At 43.2% G+C, this 23,923-nt stretch overlaps 1 protein-coding gene across 6 annotated transcripts in view; it reads left to right on the top strand.

The window, feature by feature from the left end:
- The window catches only part of LOC115173702 (ras/Rap GTPase-activating protein SynGAP-like), a 104,705-nt gene that overhangs the window by 59,597 nt on the left and 21,185 nt on the right, over positions 1–23,923 (top strand). For 5 of the 6 annotated variants that reach the window (XM_029732027.1, XM_029732025.1, XM_029732026.1 and 2 more), the window contains 10 exons: positions 17,677–17,771; positions 18,719–18,840; positions 19,344–19,497; positions 19,683–19,781; positions 19,909–20,148; positions 20,258–20,593; positions 20,756–20,900; positions 21,211–21,355; positions 21,516–21,752; positions 22,619–22,820. In XM_029732027.1, the coding sequence (XP_029587887.1) occupies positions 17,677–17,771; positions 18,719–18,840; positions 19,344–19,497; positions 19,683–19,781; positions 19,909–20,148; positions 20,258–20,593; positions 20,756–20,900; positions 21,211–21,355; positions 21,516–21,752; positions 22,619–22,820 (1,775 nt within the window). Of the gene's footprint in view, positions 1–17,504; positions 17,546–17,676; positions 17,772–18,718; positions 18,841–19,343; positions 19,498–19,682; positions 19,782–19,908; positions 20,149–20,257; positions 20,594–20,755; positions 20,901–21,210; positions 21,356–21,515; positions 21,753–22,618; positions 22,821–23,923 lie in introns of those variants that run through there. The other variant, XM_029732029.1, reaches the window with a different exon arrangement.

The following is a 23,923-nucleotide window of genomic DNA, read 5'->3' as shown; positions in this document are numbered from 1 at the left end:
ATGGCCACTCCAATACCTTGACTTTGTTGTCCTTAAGCCATTTTGCCACAACTTTGGAAATACACTTGGGGTCATTGTCCATTTGGAAGACCCATTTGCGACCAAGTTTAACTTCCTGACTGATGTCTTGAGATGTTGCTTCAATATATCCACATAATTGTCCTTCCTCATGATGCCATCTATTTTGTGAAGTGCACCAGTCCCTCCTGCAGGAAAGTACCCCCACAACATGATGCTGGCACCCTCATGCTTCACGGTTGGGATGGTGTTCTTCAGCTTGCAAGCCTCCCCCTTTTTCCTCCAAGCATAACGATGGTCATTATGGCCAAACAGTTCTATTTTTGTTTCATCAGACCAGAGGACATTTCTCCCAAAAAGTACAATCTTTGTCCCCATGTGCAGTTGCAAACTATAGTCTGGCGGCCTTTCAGGTTATGTCGATATAGGACTCGTTTTACTGTGGATATAGATACTTTTGTACCTGTTTCCTCCAGCATCTTCACAAGGTCCTTTGCTGTTGTTCTGGGATTGATTTGCTCTTTTCGCACCAAAGTACATTCATCTCTAGGAGACAGAACGCGTCTCCTTCCTGAGTGGTATGACGGCTGCATGGTCCCACGCCTGTGGTACCTTCAGGCGTTTGGAAATTGTTCCCTAGGATTAACCAAACTTGCAGAGGTCTATAATTTATTTTCTGAGGTCTTGGCTGATTTGTTTTGATTTTCCCATGAAGGTAGGCCTTGAAATACATCCACAGGTACACCCCCAATTGACTCAAATTATATCAATTAGCCTGTCAGAAGCTTCTAAAGCCATGACGTCATTTTCTGAAATTTTCCAAGCTGTTTAAAGGCACAGTCAACTTAGTATATGTAAACTTCTGACCCACTGGAATTGTGATTCAGTGAATTATAAGTCAAATAATCTATCTGTAAACAATTGTTGGAAAAATGACTTGTCATGTACAAAGTAGATGTCCTCACCGACTTGCCAAAACTATAGTTTGTTATCAAGAAATTTGTGGAGTGGTTGAAAAACAAGTTTTAATGACTCCAACCTAAGTGTATGTAAACTTCCGACGTCAACTGTAACAATTTTTTTTTTTTGGCACTGGTACCATGATAGTAATTATATGTGTAATGATAGGTATGTGTACATGTATGTATACAGTGCCTTCGGAAAGAATTCAGACCGCCTGACTTTTTCCACATTTTGTTATGTTACAGCCTTATCCCAAAATTGATTAAATTGTTTGTTTTTTCGCTCATCAATCCATACACAATACAACATAATCACAAAGCGTAAACAGGTTTCTAGAAATGTTAGCAAAAAAAATAAACAAATAATGTTAAATACCTTATTTACATAAGTATTCAGACCCTTTGCTATGAGACTCGAAATTGAGCTCAGGTGCATCCTGTTTCTATTGATCATCCTTGAGATATTTCTACAACTTGATTGGAGTCCACCTGTGGTAAGTTCATTTGATTGGACATGATTTGGAAAGGTACACACCTGTCTATATAAGGTTGACAGTGCATGTCAGAGAAAAACCAAGCCATGAGGTTGAAGGAGTTGTCTGTAGTGCTCAGAGTAAGCATTGTGTCGATGCACAGATCTGGGGAAGGGTGACAAAACATTTCCTAGAGCTGGCCGCCTGGCCAAACTGAGTAATCGGGGGAGAAGGGTCTTGGTCAGGGAGGTGAAATCTAGAGTTCCTCTGTGGAGATCGGAGAACTTTCCAGAAGGACAACCATCTCTGCAGCACTCCACCAATCAGGCCTTTATGGTAGAGTGGCCAGACGGAAGCCACTCCTCAGTAAAAGGGTCATGACAGCCTGCTTGGAGTTTGCCAAAAGGCACCTAAAGCACTCTCAGACCATGAGAAACAAGATTCTCTGGTCTGAAGAAACCATTACAGAACATCCCTGGAGAGACCTGAAAATAGCTGTGCAGCAATTCTCCCCATCCAACCTGACAGAGCTTGAGAGGATCTGCAGAGAAGAACAAGACAAACTCCCCAAATACAGGTGTGCCAAGCTTGTAGAGTCATACACAAGAAGACTCAAGGCTGTAATCGCTGCCAAATGTGCTTCAACAAAGTACTGAGTAAAAGGTCTGAATACTTATTTAAATGTAATATTCCGTTTTTTTCTACATTTCTAAAAACCTGTTTTTGCTTTGTCATTATGGGGTATTGTGTATAGATTGATGAGGGTAAAACAACTATTTTATACATTTTAGAATAAGGCTGTAACCTAACAAAATTTGGAAAAAGTCAAAAGGTCTGAATACCTTCCAAAGGCACTTTATGTATGTATATGTGTCTATACAGTCCCAGTCAAAAGTTTGGACACACCTACTCGTTGTTTATTTTTACTATTTTCTACATTGTAAAATTATAGTGAAGACATCAAAACTATGAAATAACACCAAAAAAAGTGTTAAACAAATCAAAATAGATTTTAGATTCTTCAAAGTAGCCACCCTTTGCCTTGATGACAAATTTGCAAACTCTTAGCATTCTCTCAACCAGCTTCACCTGGCATGCTTTTCCAACAGTATTGTAGGAATTCCCACATATGCTGAGCACTTGTTGGCTGTTTTTCCTTCACTCTGTGGTCCGACTCATCCCAAACCATCTCAATTGGGTTGAGGTCGAGTGATTGTGGAGGCCAGGTCATCTGATGCAGCGCTCCTTCACTCTCCTCCTTGGTCAGAAAGCCCTTACACAGCCCGGAGGTGGGTTAGGTCATTGTCCTGTTGAAAAACAAATGATAGTCCCACTAAGCTCAAACCAGATGGGATGGCGTATCACTACCGAATGCTGTTGTAGCCATGCTGGTAAAGTGTGCCTTGAATCGTAAATAAATCACTGACAGTGTCACCAACACAGCACCCCCACACATCACACCTCCTCCTCCATGCTTCACAGTAGGAACCACACATGCAGAGATCATCAGTTCAACTACTCTGCATCTCACAGACACGGCGGTTGGAACCAAAAATCTAAAATTTGGACTCACCAGACCAAAGGACAGATTTCCACCGGTCTAATGTCTTTTTCTCGTGTTTTTTGGCCCAAGCTTCTTCTTATTGCTGTCCTTTAGTAGTGGTTTCTTTGCAGCAATTCGACAATGAAGGCCTGATTCACGCAGTCTCCTCTGAGCAGTTGATGTTGAGACTTGAACTCTGTGAAGCATTTCTTTGGGGTTCAATTTCTGAGGCTGGTAACTGTAATGAACTTATCCTCTGCTGCAGAGGTAACTGTGTCTTTCTTTCCTCCGGTGGTCCTCATGAGAGCCAGTTTCATCATAGCTCTTGATGGTTTTTGCGACTGCACTTGAAGAAACTTTCAAAGTTCTTCAAATTTTCCGCATTGACTGACCTTCATGTCTTAAAGTAATGATGGACTGTGGTTTCTCTTTGCTTATTTGAGCTGTTCTTGCCATAATATGGACTTGGTCTTTTACCAAATAGGGCTATCTTCTGTATACCGCCCCTACCTTGTCACAACACAACTGATTGGCTCAAACGCATTAAGAAGGAAAGAAATTCCACAAATTAACTTTTAACATGGCACACCTGTTAATTGAAATGCATTCCAGGTGACTACCTCATGAAGCTGGTTGAGAGAATGCCAAGAGTGTGCAAAGTTGTCATCAAGGCAAAGGGTGGTTTCTTTGAAGAATCTAAAATATATTTTGTTTTGTTTAACTCTTTTTTTGATTCCATACGTGTTATTTCATAGTTTTGGCGTCTTCACTATTATTCTACAATGTAGAAGAAAAAAATAAAGAAAAACCCTTGAATGAGTAGCTGTGTCTAGGTACTGTATGTGTGTGTGTGTGTGTGTGTGTGTGTGTGTGTGTGTGTGTGTGTGTGTGTGTGTGTGTGTGTGTGTGTGTGTGTGTGTGTGTGTGTGTGTGTGTATACAGTACCAGTCAAAAGTTTGGACACACTTACTCATTCAAGGGGTTTTCTTTATGTTTACTATTTTCTACATTGTAGAATACTTGTGAAGACATCAAAACCATGAAATAACACATAATCATAGAGTAACCAAAAAAGTGTCAAACAAATGAAAATATATTTTATATTTGAGACTCTTCAAAGTAGACACCCTTTGCCTTGATGACAGCTTAGCCATACAGGATGAAGGAATTTTGAAAACTTATTTTGATCATCTATACAAAACATCCCACAAAAAGACTTACAACATACCCAATTAGACATTCAAGAAACATTTAACATGCTTGAATCAGTCATTAAAAACAACCAAAATACATTAGATTACCCAATAACCCAACAAAAACTAAATGAAAAGCTAAAATATATGAAACCAAAGAAGGCCTGTTGTCTAGATAACATCAAAAATGAAATTCTGAAAAACAGCACACCTGAGTTGCAAAATTCTGTGCTTATATTGTTCAACATGGTACTTACTATCCATTATCCACAAAAGTGGAGACAAATCAGACCCCAATAATTACAGGGGAATTTGCATAAACTGCAACTTGGGAAAGGTTTTCTGTAGCATTTTAAATTCATTAATTCAAACTTTTCTTCAAGAAAAAAATGTAATAAGTACATTTTAAATTGGCCCTTCTCCCCGATTGCTCAGTTTTTCCGGACTGCCAGCTCTAGGAAGATTCTTGGTGGTTCCAAAATTCTTCAATTTAAGAATTATGGAGGCCACTGTGTTCTTGAGGACCTCAATGCTGCAGACATTTTTTGGTACTCTTCCCCAGATCTGTACATCGACACAATCCTGTCTCGGTGATCTATGGACAATTACTTTGACCTCATGGCTTGGTTATTGCTCTGACATGCACTGTCAACTGTGGGACCTTATATAGACAGGTGTGTGCCTTTCCAAATCATGTCCAATCAATTTACCACAGGTGAACTCCAATCAATTTGTAGAAACATCTCAAGGATGATCAATAAACCAGGATGCATCTGAGCTCAATTTCGAGTCTCATAGAAAAGGGTCTGAATACTTTATGTAAATTAGGTATTTAATTTTTTTTATATATACATTTGCAGACATTTCTAAAAACCTGTTTTTGCTTTGTCATTATGTGGTAGATTAATTAATTCAATCAGTTTTAGAATAAGGCTGTAACGTAACAAAATGTGGAAAAAGTGAAGGCGTCTGAATACTTCCCAATGCACTGTATAATCAACTTTTAAGATCTTGTAAGAACCTAAAGCCTGAAGTAATAGGTTGTACTGAATGTCACATTTGGCCTTGTTTTGGAAAGATGCTATTTTTGTCAAGATATGCTACTCAGGACAATGTAGCATTTAGGAGAGCCAAGTGACAGTAAATCAAAAAATTATTACTCTGAAATGACTCATTATCCAATTTAAATCCATATGTGAATTGACTGTGTGACTCAGTCTTTTCCTATGTGTGATGACTGCCATGAGAGAGAGTGGACCAAAACGCAGCGGAGTTAGTGTTCATCATATTTAATACTTAAACGGAACACTATACAATTACAAAACAAGAAACTGACAGCCAAACAGTCCTGTCAGGTGAAACACAATGACAGAAACAATTACCCACAAAACCCCAACGGAAAAACATGCACTTATGTGTGACTCCCAATCAAACAACAACGAACTTCAGCTGTGCCTGATTGGGAGCCACACACGGCCCAAAACAAAGAAATACAAAAACATAGAAACAGAACATAGAACGCCCACCCAATGTAACACCCTGGCCTAACCAAAATAAAGAACAAAAAAACCCTCTCTATGGCCAGGGCGTTACAGCACCCCCCCAAGGTGTGGACTCCGGCCGCAAAACCTGACACTGAAGGGGAGGGTCTGGGTGGGCCTTCTTACGGCGGCGGCTCAGGTGCGGGACGTGGCCTCTGCCCCACCCTTGGCGCCGCCCTCTTAGGTGGCGCACCTGGCCGCGCCGAAGGCCTGGTGGGTGACCCTGACTTCGCCCTTGTTGCGCCCGGCTGGCGGACGACCCTGGCTGCGCCCGGCTGGCGGGTGTCCCTTGCTGCGCCCGGCTGGCAGGCGACCCTTGCTGCGCCCGACTGGCGGATGACCCTGGCTGCGCCTGGCTGGCGGGCGGCGATGGCAGATCCGGACAGGCGGGCGGCGATGGCAGATCAGGACAGGCGGGCCATTCTGGCAGATCCGGCACGGCGGGCCACTCTGGCAGATCCGGCACGGCGGGCCACTCTGGTAGATCCGGCACGGCGGGCCACTCTGGCAGATCCGGCACGGCGGGCCACTCTGGCAGATCCGAACAGGCGGGTCACTCTGGCAGCTCCGAACAGGCGGGCCACACTGGCAGCTCCGAACAGGCGGGCCACTCTGGCAGTTCCGAACAGGCGGGCCACTCTGGCAGCTCCGAATAGGCGGGCCACTCTGGCAGCTCCGAACAGGTGGGCCACTCTGGCAGCTCCGAACAGGCGGCCACTCTGGCAGCTCCGAACAGGCGGGGCACTCTGGCAGCTCCGAACAGGCGGGGCACTCTGGCAGCTCCGAACAGGCGGGGCACTCTGGCAGCTCCGAACAGGCGAGACCCACTGGAGGCCTAGTCCTGGGAGGTGGCACAGGACGGACCAGGATGGGGAGACCCACTGGAGGCCTGGTCCGTGGAGCAGGCACAGGACAGACCAGGATGGGGAGACCCACTGGAGGCCTGGTTCGAGGAGGAGGCACAGGCTTAACCAGGATGGGGAGACCCACTGGAGGCCTGGTCCGTGGAGCAGGCACAGGACAGACCAGGATGGGGAGACCCACTGGAGGCCTGGTCCGAGGAGGAGGCATAGGCTTCACCAGGATGGGGAGACCCACTGAAGGCCTGGTCCGTGGAGCAGGCACAGGACAGACCAGGATGGGGAGACCCACTGGAGGCCTGGTCCGAGGAGGAGGCATAGGCTTCACCAGGATGGGGAGACCCACTGAAGGCCTGGTCCGTGGAGCAGGCACAGGACTGACCAGGATGGGAAGCCATGCAGGAGACCTGTTTCTGGGTGTAGGCACAGGACATGCAGGGCTGGGAAGACATGCAGGAGGCCTGTTTCTGGGCGCAGGCACAGTCTTCAACAGACGGCCAGCACGCACCTCAGGACGAGTATGGAGAACTGACTCAGGTGACATCAGTTTACTGACACGCTCCGTAGGGCGAATGCCGTGCCTTATGCACCAAACCAGCAGGTCTCTCATCTCTGTCTCTCCTCCAATCTCCCCATCAACTCCTTCACTGTCTCTGCTTTCCACCCTTCGCTCACCTCCAACATCAACCCGACTGGCTCTGGTTCCGACCTCGGCACCGCCGACTGTCCCGTGTGCCCCCCCCCAAAAAAAAATCTTGGGGCTGCCTCTCGTGCCTGTTGCGCTCTCTCTCCTCATACCATCGCCTCTCCGCTCTCGCCGCTTCGATCTCCCACTGCGGGAGGCGATACACCCCAGCCTGAGTCCATGGTCCCTCTCCGTCCAGTATTTGTTCCCACGTCCATGAGTCCATCATGCTGCTCTCCTGGTGCTGCTCATTCCTCTGCTGCTTGGTCCTTTTGTGGTGGGCAATTCTGTGATGACTGCCATGAGAGAGAGTGGACCAAAACGCAGCGGAGTTAGTGTTCATCATATTTAATACTTAAACGGAACACTATACAATTACAAAACAAAAAACTGACAGCCAAACAGTCCTGTCAGGTGAAACACAATGACAGAAACAATTACTCACAAAACCCCAACGGAAAAACATGCACTTGTGTGAGACTCCCAATCAAACAACAACGAACTTCAGCTGTGCCTGATTGGGAGCCACACACGGCCCAAAACAAAGAAATACAAAAACATAGAAACAGAACATAGAACGCCCACCCAATGTAACACCCTGGCCTAACCAAAATAAAGAAAAAACCCCTCTCTATGGCCAGGACGTTACACTATGTGAGTCATTAGGACACATATAGACATAAAGAATGTGTTTTGAAATAGAGGGTATTCTATCCAGAACATTTCTGACACTAGGTGATGGAGTTTACAAAGAATCTTCACTGTATAAATATGTTCACCTAAAGACTTCCCCAGGGTAAAATCCTTGGCTGTTCGAAAATATCATTTCCACCGTTCCAGCTGTGTGAATGAGATTGAGGGAAAAGCCCTGCATTTTTAGATACAAATTTATAGGAAACAAGGTGGATCTTTGGTGATGCTGGTTTTATCTGTTATAAATATGGAAATCATGGTCTATGGTACTCAGATTTTTGTCTGCTTTGTGGCAGGGATGTTCAAGGTTATTGTAAATGGGGCCTGTGCAGTTTGATGCATTCTCACCAATGTGCTCAGGCACACGACCTTGGATTGCATTAAAGTTGACCTCTCATCTTTTTTCATACATAGTTTTGCGCCATTGCCACAAAAACCTGCAAACCAATGTGAACGTTCTAGTTTAATCCTTTTTGTAGGATGATGTGGTGATTTTATTTTCTTCTCCCTCATAGAATGCCTTTTGTATTACCAACTCATATTGAAGTACACATAAGTCCATATAATAGTTTATTATTTTAGGCACTTATTTCAGGGTGTTCACAGTTCACGACACCTGATTGCCCTCAGCAAGATTAATTATGCATGTTCAATGAGAGTGAGCAAACTAACTTTCGTAATGCCATCGCATTGATCACAGCTTGCATTCCATTAGGACATATTTCACTCTTGTTCGATCTTTCAAAATCAAATGTGATTTCCTTGTTGTGTATCAGCAGATTTAAACTGGAAAAGGCTGGCTGAATATTGATGTTGAGACCCAAATCCAGTAAAACATTGCCAGCACACAGATGAATGAAAATCTATGTTGATTCCTTTTTCAGGTCCATGGTAGATCAGTACCGTTTTAAAGCTGTTTACACATCAATGACTGGGGCAGTTATATTTTGGTGATAATCTACGGTACCTCAGATTGTACATCTTTCCAATGAGCCTGGAATAATGGAATAATATACATTAAATTAAGACTGGTGGGACGAAATTCGTTGAACTCTTCCTATTTTATTTGTTCTATCTGGACAACCCACATTACTTATTACCTCATGATGTAAAATACATGGAATCTATTGAATTCTACCATCCATTACATACAATACAGCATAGGTCTAAGACGTAAGGCACTTCTACAGCTGTTCTAAACAGGGCTTTTTTTAATGAAAATTAGTTGAGACTTTCATAAGGATTTGTGTGGGTGGTTGTGTGCATGAATGAATGTATGTATGTATGTATGTATGTATGTATGTATGTATGTATGTATGTATGTATGTATGTATGTATGTGTGTGTGTGTGTGTGTGTGTGTGTGTGTGTGTGTGTGTGTGTGTGTGTGTGTGTGTGTGTGTGTGTGTGTGTGTGTGTGTGTGTGTGTGTGTGTGTGTGTGTGTATGTATTAGAGGTCGACCGATTAATCGGAATGGCCGATTAATTAGGGCCGATTTCAAGATTTCATAACAATCGGTAATTGGTATTTTTGGAACGTATTTGCCGATTTTTTAAAATATATTTTTTAATTTAATAAAAATGTTATACACCTTTATTTAACTAGGCAAGTCTGTTAAGAACACATTCTTATTTTCAATGACGGCCTAGGAACGGTGGGTTAACTGCCTTGTTCAGGGGCAGAAGACAGATTTTTACCTTGTCAGCTCGGGGATTCATTTTTGCAACCTTCCGGTTACTAATCCAACGCTCTAACCACCTGCCTTACATTGCACTCCACAAGGAGCCTACGCGGCAGGCTGACTACCTGTTACGTGAGGGCAGCAAGAAGCCAAGGTAAGTTGCTAGCAAGCATTAAACTTATCTTATAAAAAACAATCAATCTTAACATAATCACTAGTTAACTACACAGGGTTAATGATATTACTAGTTTATCTAGCGTGTCCTGCGTTGCATATAATCGATGCAGTGCCTGTTAATTTCTCATTGAATCACAGCCTACTTTGACAAATGGGTGATGATTTAACAAGCGCATTTGCGAAAAAAGCACTGTCGTTGCACCAATGTACCTAACCATAAACATCAATGCCTTTCTTTAAAATCAATACACAAGTATATATTTTTAGACATGCATATTTAGTTAATATTGCCTGCTAACATGAATTTCTTATAACTAGGGAAATTGTGTCAAGCAGTCAGGTTATATGCAGCAGTTTAGGCCACCTGGCTCATTGCAAACTGTGTGAAGTCCATTTATTCCTAACAAAGGCCGTAATTAATTTGCCAGAATTGTACATAATTATGACATAGCATTGAAGGTTGTACAATGTAACACTATTTAGACTTAGGGATGCCATCCGTTAGATAAAATACGGAATGGTTCCGTATTTCACTGAAAGAATAAACGTTTTGTTTTCTAAATGATAGTTTCCGGATACAACCATTTTAATGACCAAAGGCTCGTATTTCTGTGTGTTATTATGTTATAATTAAGTCTATGATTTGATAGAGCAGTCTGACTGAGTGATGGTAGGCACCAGCAGGCTCGTAAGCATTCATTCAAACAGCACTTTCGTGTGTTTGCCAGCAGCTCTTCGCAATGCTTCAAACATTGCGCTGTTTATGACTTCAAGCCTATCAACTCCCAAGATGAGGCTGGTGTAACCGATGTGAAATGGCTAGCTAGTTAGCGGGGTGCGCGCTAATAGCGGTTCAAACGTCACTCGCTCTGAGACTTGGAGTAGTTGTTCTCCTTGCTCTGCATGGGTAACGCTGCTTCGAGGGTGGCTGTTGTCGATGTGTTCCTGGTTCAAGCCCAGGTAGGAGCGAGGAGAGGGACGGAAGCTATACTGTTACACTGGCAATACTAAAGTGCCTATAAGAACATCCAATAGTCAAAGGTATATGAAATACAAATCGTATATAGAGAAATAGTCCTATAATAACTACAACATAAAACTTCTTACCTGGGAATATTGAAGACTCAAGTTAAAAGGAACCACCAGCTTTCATATGTTAGCTTTTTTACATGGCACATATTGCACTTTTACTTCCTTCTCCAACACTTTGTTTTTGCATTATTTAAACCAAATTGAACATGTTTCATTATTTATGTGAGGCTAAATTGATTTTATTGATGTATTATATTAAGTTAAAATAAGTGTTAATTCAGTATTGTTGTAATTGTGATTAATACAAATAAAGAAATAAAAATCTGCCGATTAATCGGTAGCGGCTTTTTTGGCCATCCAATAATCGGTATCGGTATCGGCGCTGAAAAAAATCATAATCGGTCGACCTCTAGTATGTATACAACCTAAATAAGGGTCATCTTTTAGGGTCTGTTATTTTTACTTCACTAATTGATATGTATCAACTCGCATTCAAATATGTTGCCCTTCTAAAAGAAATGACTAGGAGGGGAAATGTGTTAGACAGCAGGATAGAATGAAAAAAGAGATAGAAGAGAGGGTGCAGAAGAGAGGGGAGGGGAGGATGACAGATAGAAAGAGACGAGAGGAGGGGGAGTACACCACTGGAATTATGTAAAAGAGTGCGTGGGAGAGAAGAACAGATAGAACGAAAGAAAGAAGGCAAGTGAGTATTTATGGTGCCTTAAGTATCCACTGGAAACTGAGGAAAATGTAGCCAGGAGTGTCAGATATTTAGGGAAAAATAAAAGGGGTGTGGGTCAATGTTCCCTCAAATTTGTTTCGGCACTGATCAAATTTCAGGTCTGCTGAGCGCAAACTTGAACGTTGTGAAAATTCTGTGCAACTTCCAGCAATTCTGTGCAACTTCCAGCAATTCTGTGCAACTTCCAGTCAAAATACAAGCCGTAAGCTACAATATAGGGCCAGTACATTATCACAGCATATTGACTTTCTTGAATTGCCCAGCCAATGTATTGTTGTTTGTGCCATTTTTTTTACATTATATTTCTACATTTAAGGTAGGCTGTATGATCACACCGCTGATAGATCCGTTGTTGTATTACTTGTGAAGCACAGCTGAGTGAGCATACATTTAAATCATTTGCTTTTTATTTGTATTTTACTGTTCTGATGGTGACAGCATCTGATGGTCAGTCTCAGTGGAGGGACTGAGGGTCCGCCTCTCAACCCGCTGCTCTCCCTTTCCTCCGCTGACACTGACTGATGGTGAAACTCAAGTCGCACCTCATTATTTCTGCCTCATGCACAAATTCATGTTACTGCTATGAACAGAGAAAGTTAAATATTCCTCGCTATTATAAAAGACCCAAGCCGCTAATAACAACAACGCAAACCTATAGATACATTTACTACTCATTAATTACTGCTGCAGTGCTTGTTGTAGCACTGAGAGAAAATAGGAAGAATGAGAATTGTATAGTTTATATAAGTGTTGAACACAAAGTGTTGACAGTGCTGACTAAGAACTTAAACATGAACTCACTCCTAAAAACAGCCTATATTTGCTGTATTCGTTGACAGTCTCTCTCTAGTCATGGTTTTAAACATTTTGAAATCTCACAGTATCAACTGTGCTGTGCCTTATCTTATTCCTGCTACGTTACTGCAGACACGGTCATCTGAGCCATCTGATTGGCCAGCGGTAGGTTTATAGTGCACATGATTTGCTCTCTGGGCCCGCCGGGAAGGAAGAGTTTGTACCTTCAGGCACATTAAATGGTACAAAATGGCAAAAGTTAGCCTACCCGGAGCGCAGGGCAGCTGAATCGCGTGCATCTACCGGCAACAGCCCGAGACTAATAAAAACAATAATAGAAACACAAGGCTTTATCGTTGAGGTTTTTACAGAAATTAATGCCTTGGAGATCGACCAGTGGATCGCAATCGACTGTTTGGTGACCACTGTTCTAGAAAGTTTTGTGAAATGAAGTCTCGTTCACTCTGTTCAAATCAAATCAAATGTATTTGTCACATACACATGGTTAGCAGGTGTTCATTCAAATTTAGCGAAATGCTTGTGCTTCTAGTTCCGACCATGCAGTAATACCTAACAAGTAATCTACCAATTCCACAACAACTATCTTGTACACACAAGTGTAAAATAATTAATACGAATATGTACATAAAAATATATAAATGAGTGATGGCCGAACGGCATAGGCAAAATGTAATAGATGGTATGGAGTACAGTATATACATATGAGAAGAGTATTGTAGGGTATGAAAACATATAAAGCAGCATTGTTTAAAGTGGCTAGTGATACATTACATCAGGATGGCAAGATGCAGTAGATGGTATAGAGTACAGTATATACATATGAGATGAGTAATGTAGGTTATGAAAACATTATATAACGTGGCATTGTTTAAAGTGGCTAGTGATACATCTAATTACATCAAGATGGCAAGATGCAGTAGATGGTATGGCGTACAGTATATACATATGAGATGAATAATGTAGGTTATGTAAACATTATCTAATATAAACAATATAAAGTGGCAAGTGATAAATTGATTATATACATTTTCCCATTATTAAAGTGGCTTGAGTTGAGTCAGTATGTTGGCAGCAGCCACTCAATGTTAGTGATGGCTGTTTAACAGTCTGATGGCCTTGAGATAGAAGCTGTTTTTCAGTCTCTCGGTTCCAGCTTTGATGCACCTGTACTGACCTCGCCTTCGGGGTACTGACCTCGCCTTCTGGGCTTCAGGGCTTCTGTTGGCTTCTGGGCGGCAGTCCGGGGGGAGCTCGCATGCAGCATAGAGTGAACATTGGTGTAACCATAGAAATAGAATTGGTAGAAAATAGCTGAACATAAGAGCAGCTCTTGTTTACAGTTTGGCAACCATCTTGGTGGCATGGTTTAAGATATTCAAGTTACCATTGCTTTAACGAACAAAGTCGATGACCTTGTGTTATAGGTTGTGTAATAGTAGAGTAGAGGCAGTCCCATTCTTATATAATTGACTTCCCCTGTTGGCTAGCCAACTGAAGCTCCCTAAGCCACTTGGCGAGATGGTGTCGGAGGAACAGAAGTGTTGACGCAGATTCTAATTCTCATCTGCCCTTATTCTAAGGAGTATTTTAATTTAGTCTGCCCGCCAGTTGGTGGTTATTTTCCATGTTCATGTAATTTTGCTGCTGGCCTACTTTTTGATCTGCTTCTGAATGTAGACACACATGACGTGGACATATGGCTAACATTTATTTATTGTGTAGCTGACAAACTGTACTTGTGATTTCTTCATCCTTTATCTCGACTTCGTCTCGGGCCTAACAACACCCGTGCCAATACATGCTCCAAACAGCGGCTTCTCTGGCATTATCACTTAAATAGAACAAACACGCCTCTCTGACATTTAGAACTTCCCAGAACAAAAGTTTTGCTTGTGTTTGTATTTTTTTGTTAGAATTTGGACTAATCTTGTACTTTTTCCCATGGTTACAGTTTCAGGTTGCACATTTTAAGGTTCTGGTGTTCCTTATCTCTTTTCTCTCTTTGACCCTCTCTCTGCCCCCCTCTCTCTTTCTCTCAATTTCAATTTAAGGGGCTTTATAGGCATGGGTGTCACAGGTGTCACAGGCGCAGTGTGTATAGTGCTCATTCTTAATTTATTATATGAGAACACTTAAACAAAATAACCAAACGACCAACAGTTCCGTCAGGTACAGCAACTAAACGGAAAACAAACACCCACAAAACCCAAAGGAAAACAGGCTGCCTAAGTATGGCTTCCAATCAGAGACTACGAAAGACACCTGCCTCTGATTGGAAACCATACTCGGCCACACATGGAAAATGAAACATAGAAACAGAAAACTAGAACCAATTCCCCTAGAAACAAACCAACCCCAAAACACACAACACAACCCCCCTGCCACGCCCTGACCATTCTACTATGGCAAAATGACCCTTCTCACTGGTCAGGATGTGACAATGGGAAACATATCTTTATTATCTATTTCACTTGCTTTGGCAATGTAAAGAAAAGTGAAATAAACAATAACAAATTAACAGTAAACATTACACTCACAAAAATTCCATCATCTATATACAGTTTTGTAATGGTGTGCAAATAGTTAAAGTACAAAAGGGAAAATAAATAAACATAAATATAGGTTGTATTTACAATGGTGTTTGTTCTTCACAGGTTGCCCCTTTTCTATGTGCATACATTTGTCAGGAGGTTGGGAAGTGCAGCTCAGTTTCCACCTCATTTTGTGGGCAGTGTGCACATAGCCTGTCTTCTCTTGAGAGCCAGGTCTGCCTTCGACGGCCATTCTCAATAGCAAGTCTTTGCTTGCTGAGTCTGTACATGGTCAAAGATTTCCTTAATTTTGGGTCAGTCACAGTGGTCAGGTATTCTGCCACCGTATACTCTTTGTTTAAGGCCAAATAGCATTCTAGTTTGCTCTGTTTTTTTGTAAATTCTTTCCAACGTCTCAAGTAATTATCTTTTTGTTTTCTCATGATTTGGTTGGGTCTAACTGTGTTGCTGTCCTGTGGCTCTGTAGGGTCTGTTTGTGTTTGTGAACAGAGCCCCAGGACCAGCTTGCTTAGGGGGCCCTTCTCCAGGCACATTTCTCTGTAGGTGATGGCTTCGATACGGAAGGGAATCGCTTCCTTTTAGGTGGTTGTAGAACTTAACGTCTCTTTTCTGGATGTTGATCATTAGCGGTATCGGCCTAATTCTGCTCTGCATGCATTATTTTGTGTTTTACGTTGTACATGGAGGATATTTTTGCAGAATTCTGCATGCAGAGTCTCAATTTGGGCTTTGTCCCATTTTGTGAACTCTTTGGATGATGAGTGGACCTCAGAACTCACAACCATAAAGGGCAATCGGTTCTATAACTGATTCAAGTATTTTTAGCCAGATCCTAATTGGTATGTTGAATTTTACGTACAGTTGAAGTCGGAAGTTTACCTACACGTAGGTTGGAGTCATTAAAACTTGTTTTTCAGCCACTCCACAAATATCTTGTTAACAAACTATAGTTTTGGCAAGTCGGTTCTGACATCGACTTTGTGCATGACACAAGTCATTTTTCCAAAATGTCTTTACAGAAAAATGAATTCACTTATAACTCACTGTATCACAATTCCAGTGGGTCAGAAGTTTACATACACTAAGTTGACTGTTCCTTTAAACAGCTTGGAAAATTCCAGAAAATGATGTCATGGCTTTAGACGCTTCTGGTTGGCTAACTGACATAATTTGAGTCAATTGGAGGTGTTCCTGTGGATGTATTTCAAGGCTTACCTTCAAACTCCTCCTTGCTTGACATCATGGGAAAATCAAAAGAAATCAGCCAAGACCTCCACAAGTCTGGTTCATCCTTGGGAGCAATTTCCAAATGCTTAAAGGTACCACGTTCATCTGTACAAACAATAGTACGCAAGTATAAACACCATGGGACCACGCAGCCGTCATACCACTCAGGAAGGAGATGCATTCTGTCTCCTAGAGATAAACGTACTTTGGTGCGAAAAGTGCAAATCAATCCCAGAACAACAGCAAAGGACCTTGTGAAGATGCTGGATTAAACAGGTACAAAAGTATCTATATCCACAGTAAAACGAGTCCTATATCGACATAAACTGAAAGGCCGCTCGGCAAGGAAGAAGCCACTGCTCCAAAACCACCGTAAAAAAGACAGACTACGGTTTGCAACTGCACATGGGGACAAAGATCGTACTTTTTGGAGAAATGTCTTCTGGTCTTATGAAACAAAAATGTAACTGTTTGACCATAATGACCATCGTTATGTTTTGAGGAAAAAGGGGAAGGCTTGCAAGCCGAAGAATACCATCCCAACCATGAAGCACGGGGGTGGCAGCATCATGTTGTGGCAGCATCATGTTGCTTTGCTGCAGGAGGGACTAGTGCACTTCACAATATAGATGGCATTTTGACGAAGGAAAATTATGTGGATATTTTGAAGCAGCATCTCAAGACATCAGTCAGGAAGTCAAAGCTTGATCGCAAATGGGTCTTCCAAATGGACAATGACCCCAAGCATACTTCCAAAGTTGTGGCAAAATGGCTTATTAAGGACAACAAAGTCAAGGTATTGGAGTGGCCATCACAAAGCCCTGACTGCAATCCTATTGAAAATTAGTGGGCAGAACTGAACATGTGTGTGCGAGCAAGGAGGACTACAAACCTGACTCAGTTACACCAGCTCTGTCAGGAGGAATGGGCTAAAATTCAACTTATTGTGGGAAGGTTGTGGAAGGCTACCCGAAACGTTTGACCCAAGTTAAACAATTTAAAGGCAATGCTACCAAATACTAATTGAGTGTATGTAAACTTCTGACCCACTGGGTATGTGATGAAAGATATAAAAGCTGAAATAAATCATTCTCTGCTATTATTCTGACATTTCAGATTCTTAAAATAAAGTGGTGATCCTAACTGACCTGAGACTATAATTTTTACTAGGATTAAATGTCAGGAATTGTGACAAACTGAGTTTAAATGTATTTGGCTAAGGTGTATGTAAACTTCTGACTTCAATTGCATGTTCCTTTTGATGGCATAGAAGGCCCTTCTTGCCTTGTCTCTCAGATCGTTCACATCTTTGTGGAAGTTACCTGTGGCGCTGATGTTTTGGCCGAGGTATGTATCATTTTTTGTGTGCTCTAGGGCAACAGTGTCTAGATGGAATTTGTATTCGTGGTCCTGGAAACTGGACCTTTTTTGGAACACCATTATTTTTGTCTTACTGAGATTTACTCTGTCTCTCACAGAGCACGCTCGCGCTCGCAGGAAGAGCATTGCCACTGCGAGACAGCCAAGCATGGAAATCCCTCCCACTGCCCCCCAACAACCCTTCAGACAACAAGTAAGTACTCGAAAATGCTATATTACCTCTTTCCATTATTATCGTGTCATTTCCACTTATTCTGGGCCATACAGTAAAGTGCTACCCACTATTAGCTTCACTTCCTGCTCTCTATCATTATTCTCCCTCATCACCCTGTTCTCTTTTGTCCAGAGCAGAATTGATGATAGTCATTCTTTTATTTTTTATTTAACCTTTATTTAACTAGGCAAGTCAGTTTAGAACAAATTCTTATTTACAATGACGGCCTACCCCCCCAGGCCAAGCACACCCCTAACCCGGACAACGCTGTGCCAATTGTGCACCGCCCTATGGGACTCCCGATCACTGCCGGTTGTGACACAGCCTGGGAACAAACCAGGGTCTCTAGTGACGCCTCTAGCCCTGCAATGCAGTGCCTTAGACTGCTGCGCCACTCAGGAGGCTAGTAATAGATAGTAGGCTAACTGTAATGCTACTAATTTACCGATTCCAAATTAAAAGTACATCATAGCAGTATGGGATACACCTGTACATTTCACCAGTTCAACCCCAGAAGAGTACTCATGCCAGTTGAGTTTTCAAGTCTTCAAATAGGCTTACACCATCCATCTTAGTGACTGAATTAGCATAGCCCACTGAAAGAACATTATTGAATTAGCCATTGTTGCTTCATCTGTAGCCCAATAGCCTCCTCCAGTGGACATCTGAAGGAAGCAAAACACAAACACTTCAAAAGTGGGTTCCTCTCGTCAACCTCCATCAGTACCACAACCATCACCACCACCAATAACATGGATTCATGCTAACACTGATTTCACAGATAGCGCCTATTTTGAAAGAAGGGTTTAATGCACTGATTGTAAGTCGGTCTGGAGCGTCTTACAAGAGCTTCTGCTAAATTACAGATTTTTTTATGAAATGGATATCCCCACCTGTGTAATGGTCTCCTCTCTTGTCCCCAACAGAGCTTCCTCAGTCGAAAGTTGAAGGGCTCCATCAAAAGGGCAAAGAGCCAGCCCAAGCTGGATCGAACCAGCAGCTTCCGCCACATGATTCTACCCCGTTTCCGTAGTGCTGATCAGGAGAGGTAGGTAACGCTTTCCCAAATGATTGCATGTGTGACGTACACTTGTGGTTCCTGTTATACACTCTATTAAGCTTTATTTTACACTCCTTTTTTTGTGTATTTACCTGGTGATTTCCAATATGTACAGTTTATGTTAACAGTGGTTACTTTTTGGTACTTATTGCAAGAATTTAACACCATTTTTAACACTACCTGGTACCAGATTATATTTAGTAGTGCTCGTTTCAATGCACTTTCCCTTAACATTGTAATGGGACCACAGAGTATCTTAACCTCCTCTCTCTCTCTCTCTCTCTCTCTCTCTCTCTCTCTCTCTCTCTCTCTCTCTCTCTCTCTCTCTCTCTCTCTCTCTCTCTCTCTCCTCTCTCTCTCTCTCTCTCTCTCTCTCTCTCTCTCTCTCTCTCTCTCTCTCTCTCTCTCTCTCTCTCTCTCTCTTACTCTCTCTCTCTCTCTCTCACTCTCACTCTCTCTCACACTCTCTCTCTCACACTCTGTCTCTCAAGGACACGTCTAATGCAGAGCTTCAAGGAGTCCCACTCTCATGAGTCCCTGCTTTCCCCTAGCAGTGCAGCGGAGGCTCTGGACCTCACGCTGGATGAAGATGCTGTCATCAAACCTGTCCACTCCAGCATATTGGGCCAGGAGTACTGCTTTGAGGTGAGTGCCCAACTGCGAGAAGAGTAGTGTATAGAATCTCTCCTAATATTAAATCTAAAACAGTTATTACAGCTCAGTCTTCCAAGTTGATGTGTCATGGTGATAGTAATTGATCAACTGTTACACACTAACAAGCAACAAACTATATCATTGATGAATTCACTTCTGTGTCTGTTTGACTGTAGGTGACCACCATTTCAGGGACAAAATGCTTTGCCTGCCGCTCAGCTGCAGAGAGAGACAAATGGATTGAGAATCTACAGAGAGCTGTCAAGCCCAACAAGGTGAAAAAAATAGAGAGGAACAAGGACCCTGCTTGCAGTCCACACTCAAAATGCCTTTTATCAAAATGGCTTTCATCTCCATTAGTTTCAGCAGTCTTCACCTCTCTCTCCAATGCTCCCATTTTAGGACAATAGTCGAAGGGTGGACAATGTGCTTAAGCTGTGGATCATTGAGGCCAGGGACCTTCCTACTAAGAAGCGGTACTATTGTGAGCTGTGTCTGGATGACATGCTCTATGCGCGCACCACCAGCAAGCCCCGCACGGACACGGTCTTCTGGGGCGAGCACTTTGAGTTCAACAACTTGCCTGCCATTCGTAGCCTACGCCTGCACCTTTACAAGGAGACAGACAAAAAGCGACGCAAGGTGTGTGTCTGTCTATGGTGGTTGTATTTTTCCTTGTGTATCTTTTGTGTTTGCAGAGTTACTCAAATATTGACTTCTATTCTATTCTCCATTCTGTTCTCTAACCTAGGAGAAGAGCACGTACCTTGGCCTGGTCACTATCCCCATATCGAGCATCACAGGCAGGCAGTTTGTGGAGCAGTGGTACCCGGTGATCCAGCCCAGTGCTTTGGCTAAAGGTGGCGGTGTAGGCGGTGGCAAGGTCATCAATGCCTCAATCCGCCTCAAGTCCCGCTACCAGACCATGAGTATCCTGCCCATGGAGCTGTACAAGGAGTTCGCTGAGTACATCACCAATAACTACCGTACGCTGTGTGCCGTGCTGGAGCCTCTGCTCAGTGTCAAAAGCAAAGAGGAGGTGGCATTCGCGCTGGTGCACATTCTCCAGAGCACGGGCAAGGCCAAGGTAGGAAGGAAGGCACTAAAGCAAGGGTGGCAAGCACTCCTGTTGGAGAGTAACCTCTTTCTAAGGTTATTGTAAATGAGGCCTGTAGCATCTTTTCTGGCCCCTGTGTCTGCTGTGCAATGTGTTTGTGTTGTATGTTTGAGGAGCATGTTCTTTTTTCAGGACTTCCTGTCAGACATGGCGATGTGCGAGGTGGATAGATTTATGGAACGAGAGCATCTGATCTTTCGAGAGAACACCCTTGCTACTAAAGCCATAGAGGAGTACCTCAAATTGATAGGGCACCGGTACCTCAAGGATGCCATAGGTAAAACTCCAAATTCTTTTATTTTATACCAATACCAGTGTAAAATGACCAAATCCAGACCTGTGTTCAAATACTATTTGAAATCGTTCAAATACTTTGAGCGTTTGCTTTAGCCTGCCTGGAGTGCCAGCTGAGCGAGCTTTGCACTTCTAGGACATTTTTATTGAACAGGCAAGCTCAATTAAGCACAGCTAAAGTATTTGAAATGATGAGTGACAATGATGTTGATGAGAAGACTATGATGGTGATGATGATGATGAAGAAGAAGAAGATACTGATGAGGATTAATGGACGTTTGTCTCGTTGACAGGGGAGTTCATTCGAGCTTTATACGAGTCAGAGGAGAATTGTGAAGTGGATCCCATGCGTACTCCACCGTCTGTCCTGGCCGACCACCAAGCCAATCTTCGCATGTGCTGCGAGCTGGCACTCTGCAAGATTGTCAACTCTCATTGGTCAGAAATTATTCCACATGACTACGTCATTGTACAAATGTGTCAGTAACACAGTGTCCTTTCTAGTATGATGGGCTGTTTGTCCCCCCCCCCCCAAAAAAAAGTTTGCAATGAAAAATAAAGTACTATTCTATCCTTCTGTCCTGGCCTTTTATTCTAGTGTGTTTCCGCGGGAGCTGAAGGACGTCTTTGCCTCCTGGAGGGTCCGGTGTGCCGAGCGGGGAAGGGAGGACATCGCAGACCGCCTCATCAGCTCCTCCCTCTTTCTACGCTTCCTGTGTCCCGCCATCATGTCGCCCTCTCTCTTCAACCTCACCCAGGAGTACCCCGGAGAGCGGACATCCCGCACACTTACCCTCATCGCCAAGGTGGTGCAGAACCTGGCCAGCTTCTCCAAGTCAGTCACTACCTTCCCTCCCACGTAGCCTTCCCTTTCTTTTACCATGAACCTTCTTTTTAGCCTTTCCTCCTATGTACCATTTCCTCCCATGCAGCCTTCCCTTTTTTTTAGCATGACCTTTCTTTTAGCCTCCCCTTACATTTAGCCTCCCCTCACCTGTCCTGTAACAATTAACCTGCCTTTCCCCAAATTATTCAGTATGTCCACTACCAACCAAGCCTTGTTAAGTCATTATCTATGTCCTCAACCAGTTCCTCTTCCAGGAACCCATCCATTAATTATTTCCACGACATTGAGTTTGGGTCATACATGCTTAAGACTTGCTTAAGTCTTACTATGCATTATAACTGTATCATAATACATTATATCAGTCAGCTTGAAGTAAACTATTCCTAAATAAGTTTGTCCTTTGGTGACAGGGAGTGACGAATTCATCCAACATGATTGTCCACAAACAAGATGATTGTGCACAAAAGTGACCGTAACAGGTTTCAATGGCACAAATGTTCAGAGGGTGGAGAAGTCTGTGTGCACAGAAACTATTTGTTTTAGCGATGTTCTTGTCACATTGCAGACAAGGTTACAGTACGAATAATTCAATTCTCCCCCTCACATCACCTGTTTTTCATACTGTATCCTTCCATCTTCCTCACCTGATCTTTAATTCTTTGCATTCTCACACTGTCTGTCTCCCCTCTCTTGTTTTCTCTCCGTATGCCCTTATCACTATTTCTCTGTACTTCTCCATACTATGTATCTTGTCCCTTTCTCCCTCAATCTTTCACTGTCTGTGGGAACTTCTCTCTCTCTTTCCTCCCACTCTCTCTATGCTCCCCCCACACTGCTGTCTTTTCTGCCCTCAGGTTTAGTGGCAAAGAGGACCACATGTGTTTCATGAACGAGTTTTTGGAGATGGAGTGGGGCTCCATGCAGCAGTTCCTGTACGAGATCTCCAACATGGACACGGGGAGCAACGCCGGGGGCTTTGAGGGCTACATCGACCTGGGTAGGGAGCTGTCAGTGCTCCACAGCCTGCTGTGGGAAGTCATGGCCCAACTGAGCAAGGTAATGGGGAATGTAACCTTTCCAGGCTGTTGTGCACAGTGCATATTCTTTCTTTCCAAGATGGCGTAGCAGTTCAGACGTCCTTTACCCTCCTCTTGTCGTGTCCCGTGTATATATATATTTACATATTTTTCTTCACATTATCTTTTTACATTTTTTTCTTCTAAAACTCAACCTCAAAGCACTCTCCTGCAACCCGCCTCACCAATTTAAAAAAAGAAAGTATTATTTACCTCAAATCTGAAATCCACAACAGAAGCTAGCCAGAGGTTAGCCATTTTCACTGGCTAATGTTGGAGTTCAGCTAGCCACAGTTAGCTGTCCTCAGCTATCCATTAGCTCGAAAAGCTATCGCCAGTTTTTGTACAGCGCGACTCAGACCAGAGCACACCGGACCTATTCTCTCTCCTTTCCCCGATTTCTACCGCAGGCTCTGGACATTTACACCTGGATCTTGCAGCTAACTAGCTGCTACCTGAGTGACTATTGGCAACGTCGGTCCCGGAATTGACACACATTATTCCGGAGCTAGCCAGCTGAAGAGTTCCGTCAGCCACTCGTGGGCTTTTCCTGAGCTAGCCAGCTGAAGTGTCTCCTGGGCTACAATCACCTATCCTGACCCGCTTTACTGCCGATGTGGAGCCCCATCGGGCCTTCATGACTGGACCACCGACGTTATCTGCCCGAGGGAGTTATCCAACTGGCCCCTCCGTCGTGACGTAACCTGATCGCCCATCTGCGGCCCACTAATCGTTAATCGTTAGCTGTCTTATCGGCTGCGATCTGAATAGGTCTATCGGACACTTTTCTTGGGCCACTATAACTAACTATTTTGCCAACTTGGACTGGTCCCCCCTTCCACACGGAACCCCACTAACCCACAGACGGAAACGCACGAGGTGGCTAAAAACAGACCTCCCTCCATCTTCCACCAGCTTGCTACCTATGGCCCGGCTAGCTGTCTGAATCGCACTGGACCCTTTGATCACTCGGCTAAGCATGTCTCTCCTCAATGTCAATATGCAATGTCCATTGCTGTTCTGGTTAGTGTTTATTGGCTTATTTCACTGTAGAGCCTCTAGCCCTGCTCATTATACCTTATC

Source organism: Salmo trutta, chromosome 34 (assembly GCF_901001165.1).
Source record: "Salmo trutta chromosome 34, fSalTru1.1, whole genome shotgun sequence".
NCBI lineage: Eukaryota > Metazoa > Chordata > Actinopteri > Salmoniformes > Salmonidae > Salmo > Salmo trutta.
Note: the sequence above shows the minus strand (reverse complement) of the source record. Positions and strands in the feature narration are given on the sequence as shown.